The following is a 12032-nucleotide window of genomic DNA, read 5'->3' on the forward strand; positions in this document are numbered from 1 at the left end:
CAGCTTCCTGACTTATATAGGTCCCTCCAGCTGAGCCTGCTTCCAGTCAGTTCCCTGCTCCCTGGCTTCTCCTCTGGGGGCAGCTTGTAGAGTTAATTAGCCCATCAGGTCATCTTAACCCCTTCCAGTCCTGTGTGGGGTAGTCACCCCATCATATCATCACAGATGTTGCTGTACAGAGGTGGAGTGAACAGTGACCCAGTGGCCAACAGCGCAGTGGTGAAGTGAGTGGATGATGCAGTGGCTGATAGCGCAGGGGCAGAGTGAACGATGGTGGAGTGGCATACCTGGAGTGGGAGATGAACTCATGTGAGTGCACCTTTGAACTATGTGTCTTCACTGACCAAGGGGAAGAACTGTGAGGGGTGCAGTGGAGGGAGTGGAGAGTGGGGTGTGAAATGAACATTTGTTCGTTAGACTTTCTCACTGCAAGCTGAGAACCTGAGGCCAAGGACATTGCCCAATGTACTCTAGGGTGGGTGTTTTCATCATGGTCATATGATTTTGAATCATGCCTGTGGTGTGTTCCCAAATTAATTCCCGGATCCGTTCCTTTCCCCTTTTTAGTGAAAGTTTTCTTTTGTATATCCAGACTCAGTGCTTGCGAGAGGGGAAATATTGTCTCTAGAGGCACCCACGGGTGGTATGTAATTTTCCCACATTAACGAGTGGTGGCTCAAGCCTGATCTGTGTTGTATTGACAGAAGGAACCCCTAGATATTGAAGCTAGCTAGCCCTTGTTGCTGCTGACTCAACCTGGTAGAAGGGTTTCATAAATAATACCATTTCCAGTGTCTGTCCAGGCACTCCCTGTCCCAAATTTGATACTGAACCCAGCCCTTGTTGCTGTCAACTTTGATGGGTAGAAGGGTTACATACAGAAGAATCTACATGTACTCTGTCTGGTTACTAGATGGAAGGTATTCTAAATGCTATCTAGAAAAGCTAGTTTAAGCTTGTTGAGGGGGTGGGGAGAAGTTCTGGGGGGGGGGGGGGGCTGAAATTCACATTACCTGCTAAAGCCTGAATACTAATCACTGATAGACAGAACCTTACTTGAACCCCTTCACAAGGTGAATTTCATTCTGAAGCTGTCACCAGAAAGTTGCACTTGGAAATTCCTATCAGGGCCATCTCGGTGTTGGCTTCTAAAATTAATGTTGTGATAATTAAAGGGACAAATGTCAGATTGGTTAAGCCCCAACTTTAGGTTCCGTCAGAGAAAAATAGATACATAAAACCTAATATTACGATTTTTTTTAAAAGCAGGAACGCGAACACGGCAGCATTTTGCTAGGGCGTAAGATAAGCAAAATGAAACTGAAACAAGACTAACCGGGACAACTTCCCACCTCCCCACGCTGGTTCCCAGCCAGTGTCAGCAGGAAGCGGCAGGTGGCCGCGCTCCGGGCAGCAGTGAGAGGAGACTCGGCGAGCAGCAAAGCTGGGGGCTGGGCGGAAGGGGCAGACAGGGAAAGGAGCAGACTAATGGGGCACAGAGCTAGAGTGAGGGAAGCTAAGTGGAAGTAATGTAGGTGGGGGAGGCTGCTCCAATATCTCCCCTCCCCCCAGTCATGCTTGAGGCTCTCAATGCTTCCAATCACCCTTCCCCACCTGGTCCAGGCTCAGTTACCCGCCTCTCCTCCTCCCACCCCCCGTTAACCTGTTCTCGTCCGCAGTCCCCCTCCACCCAACCCCCAGGCACCTTACTCCGCGTGCTCCCCCAGACTCTCTCCAGTACTCCCCACCGGTTTCCCCAGTCACCCTGCCTTCCCCAACCCCCGCTCATCCCCGCCCCAGTCCTGCTTCTGCAGGGCACATTGGAGAGGCTCCTGCCCTGGGGAAGGGCGCCACCCAGAGAGGGAAATCCGTGACTATGGCCAATGAGAAACGTCCCACACCAAGCTGCACAAAACCAAGACGTGGGTCCCTTCATATACCGCAGTCGAGGCACGGTACCGCCAACACACGCGTGTGACACACTATTTCAGTGCAGGATACACACACACACACTTCCTGCCCACAGCGGGGTATTGGAGGGGTCTGTCCCTGGGTTCCAGCTCCCACGTGTCTCCACAGCTCAGTGGTTCGAGCTGGGCTCAGGCTGGCTTTTCACCAGACACGTTTTGCATCCTCGCCAACAGCAACGCACTCCAGGGTGCCACAAACTTCAGGACTCTGTACTGGGGGGCGATCGCCCTTTTGTTCAGTGCAACGAGAAACTTGGATACAGCGGCGAGGCAGAGTGTGGTCTGACCCCCGCTCCTGCGCTGCGGAATTCAAATCCAAGAACTGGGAACAACCACCGCAGAGTCGGGCTTGCCAAAGCGGGTCATTTGCTGCGCTCCACTCCCCGCTCCAGGGAGAGCGTGACGGTTTGCTTCAGGCAGAAACAAAGGGTAGCGCAGGAGGAAGCAACAATATCCCGTGTGTGCAGGTGTCTCTCCTTGCTGCTGTGGGGAGCTGGGGCTCAAGGCTGTTGCAGCTGCTTCTGCAAAGGTGGAAGAAGCAGCCCGGACTTCTCTGTTTTGCAGTCGGCCGGTCGCTGCTGTTGAGCACGTGAGAGGAAAGCACAGAGGCTGCGGGGAGAAAGTGCAGAGCAAGTGAAGCAGACCAGCCAGTAAGTAGCCTGCAAAGGCTGCCGCGTGGAGAAGGGATTTATTAATTACAGCACTCACTTTGCTGAATGTTGAGGGCGCGCCTCGGAGAACCTGCATCTCGGAGAACCTGCATTTCGTTGTTGTTGTTTTCCCCTCCTGTTCTGATTCTTTTGCAAATATTTTCCTGTGTGTTGTACTGTTCCTTCATGTGGGGAGGAGGAAATGGGGATTCGACCGCGTTAAGTAACTTCTGTTTTTGGTTAAATGCTGAGAAAACATCCTACTTCCTGGAGAAAGGCTACTGCGTGAAGTCAGGGGAATTTCACACAGCTTGGATGTAACTGTGCTTGTGCTGAGGGGAGGGAGTGGGTTGGAGGGTGTTTTGCTTTCTCTGTCGGGAAAGGAAGGTTTCTGGGACTCTCTCTTCACACCAGTGTAAACTATGCTGACGTTAATGGCCTGATTCCCCACTTCCTTGTACGGTGCATAGTTGTCTACATCTGAGCAGGGTGAGTGTAAAATGCTACCAGATTAGAATTCTTAACTCTCCCGCCCCACCGGTTCAAGGTGCAAGGCAGTGGGAAGGAAGGGCCAGTGGAGTTACTCTGGTACAAAGGAGCGCAGAGTCAGGCCCTCTGAGAATATAAACAAACAATATTCCATTGCTCTCTAGCTATAAGGATGCTTCTGTTATTTATTATATTGGGGAGCAGGAAAAGAAGGCATCGCTGTAGAAGCTTTTTACTTATGCTGCTAAGCATCCAGATGGCTTCCTCTTCTATCTCCCAGTCAAACTGTGTTAAATTAACCCAAATTCACAGAACAGTCATTGTAAAAATGTACAAAATCAAGTCATGGTGGGGCTGACAGCCAAAGTCTGAGCCACGCTGCGTGGAGCTGACAGCCAAAGCCTGAGCCCCACCACGCTGGGGGTAAAGGGGTTGGAGATGAGGGGGTTGGGCTGACAGCTGGAGCCCCACTGTTCCGGGAGCATGGGGGAGCTTCTGGGGAGCCCCACACTGGGGGAGAGTTGCACAGCCAGAGCACTCCCAAATTTACAGAGATCTGTTAAAGTCATGGAATCCATGCCCAAATCGTATCCTTCATCATGAGGTATCCATGCACTACAAACTGTGCTAGTAATCAAAGCTGCAGCTGCAAGCTTATCACACTTTACTCTTTTTCTGACTATTTCTTCATCTACTAGCTACATATGATTTCCAGGGACATTTGTGAATTAATGCTTGGTCCATTTGTCCTGTTTCCTTACTTCTGTTATTTTTGTGCATGCAAGGCCTGCAAATGTGCACACCTGTGATGCTGCGTACTTTGTGAAAACACCTCACAGAAGAGAACTGTAAGAAACAGGGCTGTCTTTTTGTAAACTTTGAAAACTTTAAATAATGTTTCTAGGGCTGTCAATTAGTTGCAGTTAACTAGTGTGATTAACTAAAAAAATTAATCATGAGTAAAAAAAGTAATAATGATTAATTGCAGTTTTAATCGCACTGTTAAACAATAGAATACCAATTGAAATCTATTAAATATTTTGGATGTTTTTCTATATTTTCAAATATATTGATTTCAATTACAACACAATACAAAGTGTACAGTACTCACTTTATATTATTTTTATTACAAATACTTACACTGTAAAAATGATAAACAGAAGAAATAGTATTTTTCAACTCACCTCACACAAGTATTGTAGTGCAATCTCTTTACTGTGAAAGCGCAACTTATAAATGTAGATTTTTGTTGTTGCATACCTGCACTCAAAAACAAAATATAAAACTTTAGAGCCTACAAGTCCACTCAGTCCTACTTCTTGTCAGCCCATCGCTAAGAGAAACAAGTTTGTTTACATTTACGAGAGATAATGTTACCCGCTTCTTATTTACAGTGTCACCTGAAAGTGAGAACAGATGTTCGCATGGCACTTTTGTAGCCAGCACTGCAAGGTATTTACATGCCAGATGTGCTAAACATTTGTATGCCCCTCAATGCTTTGGCCACCATTCCAGAGGACATGCTTCCACGCTGAGGACGCTAGTTAAAAAAATAATGTGTTAATAAAATTTGTGACTGAACTCCTTGAGGGAGAATTGTATGTCTCCTGCTCTGTGTTTTACCCGCATTCTGCCATATATTTCATGTTATAGCAGTCTTGAATGATGACCCAGCATGTTGTTCGTTTTAAGAACACTTTCACTGCAGATTTTACAAAACACAAAGAAGGTAACAATGTGAGATTTCCTAAAGATAATTACAGCACTTGACCCAAGATTTAAGAATCTGAAGTGCCTTCCAAAATCTGATCAGGACGGAGTGTGAAGCATGCTTTCAGAAGTCTTAAAAGAGCAACACTTCAGTGCAGAAACTACAGAACCCAAACCACCAAAAAAGAAAATCAACCTTCTGCTGGTGGCATCTGACTCTGGTGATGAAAATGAACATGCATCAGTCTGCACTGCTTTGGATCTTTATCAAGCAGAACCCATCAGCAGCATGGACCCATGTCCTCTGGAATGGCGGTTGAAGCATGAAGGGACATATGAATCTTTAGAGCAGCTGACATGTAAATATCTTTCAGCACCAGCTACAACAGTGCCATGTGAATGCCTGTTCTTGCTTTCAGGTAACATTGTAAACAAGAAGCGGGCAGCATTATCTCTTGCAAATGTAAACAAACTTGTTTGTCTGAGCGATTGTGGAAAACATCCAAAAATATTTATATAAATAGTATTCTATTGTTGTTTAACAGCACGATTAATCATGCAGTTAATCACAATTAATTCTTTTAATCGCTTGACGGACCTAAATTTTTCATAACATGACTTAATGCACAAAAAGATTAAAAAGTTCAAGTGTTTGCTCATGTCGATTAAATGCTAGGTGTGTGCATGACTGCTGGAACTTTTTCCATACGGACAGCTCCTGTGGTATCCATACGGACAGCTCCAGCGCCCCTGGTGCCCCGCGCTCATGCGCCGGTATATGGGGTGCCACCAGCTCCGTGCCCTTTCAGTTCCTTACTACCCGTGATGGTTGCTGGACTGTCTCTTACAACTGGAAGCTCCCTTGGGGTTTTGTCTGTGGACTTCCTTGGACTTTTCTCTAGACATAATTTTTAGTGTAAGCAGTAGTTCAGTTAGAGTGGTGAGCTGCTTAAAGTCCCTCGGGAAGCTCACATCAAAGAAAGTGCAGGGTCTGCAAGGGCTTCAGGCTTCTCATGCTTAAGGACAGGGATATTTGTCTGAAGGCCCTGTTAATAGAAGCTGCCCTTCGTTCAGCTTCAGAGCTTTGCCACTCCAACTTGGCACCAAGCATGTCAGCCTTGGTGCGGAGTGCTCCGCCAGCATCGGGCTCTTCCTGGCACCGTTCCCCTTCCCCTATGCCAAAGAAGAGGCACAAAAAAACAGCACGGCGACAGGAGACGCTCCCCAGTGCTGCGGAGGGACAGGTGCGGAGCTCCTGACAAAGTGAGACCCGGGCCAGGTTGCTCGTCTTCCCTAGAGCTGTAGTTGGCGGTAGCTATGCCTTCTAAGGCATCCAGCCTGTTAAGGACCCACCACTGACACCTAGGAACAGCTCGGAACCCCTACACCTCCAAGCTCCCTCAATGTTGGAGGCTTTTCAGGCAGCAAAGGACCTCATGTCATTCTCAGCTCTGTCCATGCCTAGAGACTCTCGCCCGTCTGTGGAGTTGGCGAAGGTGGTCACTTCAAGAGGGAAGCCCTCGATGGGGCTGCCCCAGTGGGCCTCAACCTGATGCAGGTGCCTGTCCTGTCACCAGTCGCCAGATCCACGGCATTGATCTCCAGCGTCATGACACCATTCTCCAGCTTCCCGGTCATTGGCCCCCTGGCACCGCTCTCCATCACCGCACCGTATGTCTCTGGCACCGGTCTCCAGCGCCCGCCACCAGTTTCCAGTGCAGCACCACCTTTGTCTCTGCATCACAGCCAACTGGAGACAGTAGCAACAGCTCCTCCTGGGTCACTGAGGGAGGAGTCTGAGTCAGAGGAGGAAGCTATCCCTTCCCCTTCATGACACTGGCCGTCTGGACCAGACTTCGCTGTGGGTCCATCGATGGGTTGGCCACTGGGACAATGGCCAGTGCAATGGCCTTATTGGACCCCTACGGGCTCCCACCAATGTCAGGATCGTATTCCTCGCCAATGTCCTCAGTAGTCTCAGAGAGGCAGAGCCTAGCACCAACCTGGCCACCGGAGATTGAATTGAAACCAGACCCTGGTACCAAAACCCACAATGGCCCTGGGGCCGTCTGCCCTGGTTGCGGAGGAGGAGTCAGTCCCTCCCGTGATGATGGCCTCTTCCTTGTCCTCTCCAGATGAGACAACCTGCTGCCACCAGATGATTTTCGAGCCCACCAGGAGCTCCTCAAATTTGTCACCTCGAACTTGGGGTTGGAGGCAGAGCAGCTTAAGGAGCCTACGGACAGCCTTTTTGATATATTGGCTGCTGCAGCTCCCTCTAAGGTGGCACTCCCAGTGCATGATGGGGTACTCAAGCAATTCAAGACACTGTGGCATACCCCGTCCTCTCTGCCCCAACACCTAAACGGGCAGAGAAGTACTACTATGTCCCTGCCAAGGACAATCAGTACAGGTATTCCCACCCTCCCCCAGGGTCACTGGTGGTCTCAGCTGCCAATGAACAAGACAGGCTGAGGCAAATGAGAGCAATCCCTAAAAATAAAGATGCTAAAAAGCTGGATTTACTCAGGAGAAAGGTTTATTCGACGGCCAGCCTGCAACTGCGTCTCTCCAACCAGCAAGCATTGCTGGGGAGATATGACTTCAGTGTCTGGAACTCAGTGGCCAAATTTACAAACTCCCTGTCTCAGGAGTTGAGACAGGAATTCTTGGCCATCATGGACGAGGGCAAGGCAGTAGCCAGGGCCTCCCTATAGACCATCCTGTACACAGCTGATTCTGGCAGCCATGCACGTGAGTGTGCACACACCTAGCATGGAATGGACATGAGCAACACATCTCGAAGAATAACAGTTATGAAAGGTAGATAAGAGTTTTTTCTGATAACAAAGTACATATTTGCATGCATCAAAGGTCGGTTAATGTAAACATATAATAAAGAAGAATATTTACACTATTACTGATTATTATTTTGTGTTTAAAAAAAAAACAAAAAAACCCCATGTCTACAAGGGCTCAGTTCTCATTTACGGTTATTCTGCTCCAACAGTTAAGACTCTTTTATACTTCAAAGCATTGTAAAGTGGACTTGGTGTGAATGAGAATGAGGCCCAGAGCATCTGGTTTGTTGCAGCTTTAATCTGTACCCTATAAACTGGGTGTGTGTTTGATTCCTAAAGACTCTTATGGTATTTCATGGGGGCTCAGTGTAACAAGGGGATTGCTTCTGTTTGCCCAGTGTAGAGTCGATACACCCCATTACACAGTTGTGGAGATTCCCTGCTGAGTCAAGCAATCAGTCAGGAACTCCAGACCCCTGAGCCGGGCAGAGCAAACAATCAGTCTGTAGCCCCTGAGCCTCCTGGTTAGGACAAACACTAGTAGTTGGGGGCTCTGACCCTGTTCCCTCAGGGGGTTAAGGGGCATGGTCTTTTGGGCCAACAGTGATTGGTCAGCCTCCAGTGACTAAGTCAGCTGGACTGCCCTTGCCGTCAGGACTGTAAGGCCTAATGGTCAGAGTAAGTAAAGCAGCCCCAGCTCTCAGGGCTGTAAGGTCTAGTGGCCGGAGTCAGTGAGGCGGCCCGCTCTCAGAGTGGTATGGCCTGGTTGTCAGAATCAAGATGGCTGCCCCCTCTCTCGGAGCTGAGTGGCCCAGAAGCCAGTCGGGGAAGTGGGCTACAACCTAGGGGTGGGTAACAGCCGGGATGGGGGGACCCAGGCCCACCTTACTCCACAGTTCCCAGCCCAGGACTCTATCAGTGGCAAGGGTCTCTGCCACTGAGTCAGCAGGGATCCAGACTGAAATACTCTGAGTGTTCCAGGGTGTGTGGTTGCCTCCTCCCCCTGGGCTACTTCCTACCTTGTCCCTTGTAGTTGAGCATGAAGCATCTCTGGAGTTTCCAGGCTATTCAGCGCGGATAGCTCCCAGCAACTCTGGGTTTCCGCAGACCTCCGCCATTTTCTGGGTCTCCTCCTGGGCTTCAATGTCCCTGGTTCCCACTGTTGGAGCCTCTGGCACTTCCCGGGCTGAAGCCCACAGTGAACATCCTTCCTCCTGGGTATTTCTATGCTGCATTTTAAAACCAGTGGCAGCAAGTTTCAGAGTCCAAAGTTCATGCTACGGCACAAAACAGCACTGTAAACATTGCAGCTTGGGCGCTCAAACTTACCCCTTCCGTGGTTTCCAGAACTCAAGCTCAAGCCCAAACATCTACATGGGTGTTTTTAGTGCCATAGAACAAGCCTAAGTCTGTAGATCAGGGCTCAGAGACTCACTGCTGCAGGTTTTCAAATACAATGTAGACCAGTGGTTCCCAAACTTGTTCCGCCGCTTGTGCAGGGAAAGCCCCGGTGGGCCGGGCCGGTTTGTTTACCCGCTGCATCCTCAGGTTCGGCCAATCGCGGCTCCCAGTGGCCGCGGTTCGCTGCTCCCGGCCAATGGGAGCTGCTGGAAGCGGCGCAGGCTGAGGGATCTACTGGCCACTGCTTCCAGCAGCTCCCATTGGCCTGGAGCAGCGAACCGCGGCCACTGGGAGCCGCGATAGGCCGAACCTGCGGACGCCGAGGGTAAACAAACCGGCCCGGCCCGCCAGGGGCTTTCCCTGCACAAGCGACAGAACAAGTTTGGGAACCACTGATGTAGACATTTCCAGAGGGCTCTACAGATGAAAAAATGAAGGTTCAGAAATGCTTAAATATTTCGCTGGAGAATTGTACGCCTCAGTTGTGGTTTCTTTAGGTTATTGAAAAAAGTAAGGTAGCCACCTAACAGTGTTTAGCCCACTGGGCCATCTTTTTGTAGGTTATTTTATTTTGAGGGTCTTTCTGTCAGTTCTGAACTGTTGGGAAATATTAGTGGAGCTTTCATAAATGGGGAGATCATATATATACATACACTGGGCCTTCCGTACATGTGTCTCTCTTTTTTTTTAATTGCAGATGGGTTTCTGCTCCGTACAACAGCACAGGCTCAGTAGCTTCAACATAGACCAACACATGGCTGAGAACCTTCAGACTCCCTCTAGATATTTCGAATTAAAGAAGAAGAAATGAATCTTGCAAACAGTGCAGCATCCAGAGACATATTTGACTGGGACTACTTTCTGTGGGAAGTTCGTTGGAAGTTACTAGCAGCTGGCTTTTTTATCTACCTGGGACTCTTTCTTCTAGCTCACTTGCTGTCGTCATGGTTCAGTGCCAGTTATCGCACTTTGTCAGGAAAGGAGAAGGCCTTCTGGAATATGTCTATAACAAGTGGCCTGTTTGCAGTTCAGAGTTGTGGAGCTGGCTTGTGGGCCTTGTTCATAGATCCAGTTTTTCAAATTGACCAAGTGCATTCGGAGCAAAAGTGGAGCTGGTTTCACTGCTTAATAGCTGCTGGCTTCTTCTTGCATGAAAATGTAGTTATTCATGTGTCTAATATTGTTTTCAGGATGTTTGATGTGTTCTCAGTGGTTCATAATTTATTTGCCTTTGGTGGGCTTCTTGGTGTGATAACAAACATAAAGTCTGGACACTATCTACCACTGATGGGACTGCTACTTGAGATGAGTGCTCCTTCAACCTGCATCTCCAATGTGCTTTTAAAAGTAATAACTTGGTGTATTTATTATTGGTGATAGAAGTTTCCATTATAAAGCTCACATTGCCTCCTGCTCAAAAAATATCTGCAAAGGAATATTGGCCTCCAAATTAAGAGATTAGTTCTGGGATCAAGGAAGAACTTTTCCATCCAAACTTGAAGTGAAATGACCATGGGAATCCTTATTTATATCATGCTAAAATAGTTAGATATTAAAAAATTTTGCCCACTTTGTAACAAAGAAAGAAAATGGAAAGATTTTTAAAAAAATACTTTACAGATTCACTAGTTGGGATCTAGTGCAGAGGACTAAAGATTAGGTGACTAAACTCTATTTTTAAAATATTTAAGACTGAAAATAGTAACATAAGACTAGCTCATCAGCTCCAACAAGCTTAATATAGACCATTCAGTTTCTGCTGGAGACTAAAGGCGTGTGCATGCTTGCTCACACATCTGAGTGTGTGTATATATATTCTATGGATGCAGAGAGGGAGAGCAGCTTTGAAGAGATCTGCCATGCTTGTAGGGAGAGAAGAAATCAGCCCTGCTTCTGAAACCGCAGTGAGTTCCAAGCGGTCTGTCTTAGTGGTTTAAGCATAAATTCTAAAATATCTGGACTCTCAAACTACAGCCACAAGCCCCGACAGGTTCACCTCAGCCCTCCTGTGATGCTTTTCATGACAACTTAAACTTGAAGGTCCTGTCTGTGCATGTAGGTGCTAGAGCAGTTAGAGTCAAGGTTTGCTTGGGAGGTGTTTGCCATAACTTCCCAGACCCTGGTAGCCCCCCTGAACTTTTGTGAGAGGTGCTTTGTTTTGATTGTCTTTCTCCCTTCAACAGGTGGCTGCACCTAAGTGATGTTGTATGCACACAGGTGGCAAAGTGGTTTAGAATTCTGCTGGACAAAAGGTGCTATATAAATGTGCAATCTCTTAGCACTCAAGAGAAAAATGATTGAGAGAATGTTTGTATGGCAGTTTACACTAAACACAACAGGAAAGCTAAATATGTCTCTTATTTATAGAAAACACTGACTGTCTTATCTTGAAGCTGCAATCTCATTTCTCTTTCTTTGTTGTTGTCTCTTCCAGATTGGCTGTGCTAATACCCTTTTTTGGAAGGCAAACCAATGGGTAAATATCCATATGTTTCACTGCCGCATGGTCCTTATTTATCACATGTGGTGGGTGTGTATTTCCCATTGGAATGATGTGGTGGAAAATCTGGGACTTTCATATTTTGTTGTCTTTTTCATGGGGTTAAGTACACTTACATTAATACTTAATCCATACTGGATGTACAGATCAACTCAGCGGCTCTTTGGTCTAGTTGATAGGAACTTTCAAAATACAGCAGTGGAAAATGGATCTTCTGGTAAATTAAATAGTGGAACATTTCAGAAGAAGAGGTTATAGTGCTGCAATAGCTGTTAGGGTAACTGGAAAATCTGTCTGGAAGAATGTGGTGCAGGTTTACTTCCAAGTCCATGAAAATAGAATTGTTTATAAGAAGTCTATGAATATATTGATCCTCTCACAGATTGCTATCAGTGTACTATACTCATTTATCAAAAGTGTTTTAAAATTGTTTGTCTATATTTAAAGTACACACACACACACACTCTTTGACTCAGTCAGGATTCATATCAATAATTTTAGCCTGAGCATA

At 47.3% G+C, this 12032-nt stretch overlaps 1 protein-coding gene across 1 annotated transcript; it reads left to right on the forward strand.

Moving 5' to 3' along the window:
* Window positions 1–2191: 2191 nt before the first annotated feature.
* LOC140908638 (protein CLN8-like) lies at window positions 2192–11779 on the forward strand. Its single transcript, XM_073336194.1, has 3 exons — window positions 2192–2620; window positions 9719–10368; window positions 11456–11779. Exons 2-3 carry the CDS (start codon window positions 9829–9831, stop codon window positions 11777–11779), a joined length of 864 nt encoding a protein of 287 aa, XP_073192295.1. The 5' UTR covers window positions 2192–2620; window positions 9719–9828.
* The last annotated feature ends 253 nt before the right edge of the window (window positions 11780–12032 follow it).

This window comes from Lepidochelys kempii, chromosome 3 (genome assembly GCF_965140265.1).
Source record: "Lepidochelys kempii isolate rLepKem1 chromosome 3, rLepKem1.hap2, whole genome shotgun sequence".
Lineage (NCBI taxonomy): Eukaryota > Metazoa > Chordata > Testudines > Cheloniidae > Lepidochelys > Lepidochelys kempii.

Excerpts from the sequence above, each read along its gene's own strand:
- LOC140908638 (XM_073336194.1), top strand. The coding sequence starts at position 9,829 with ATGAATCTTGCAAACAGTGCAGCATCCAGAGACATATTTGACTGGGAC. Across the intron at positions 10,369-11,455 it reads TCTCCAATGTGCTTTTAAAA|ATTGGCTGTGCTAATACCCT; the intron begins GTAATAACTTGG and ends TGTCTCTTCCAG.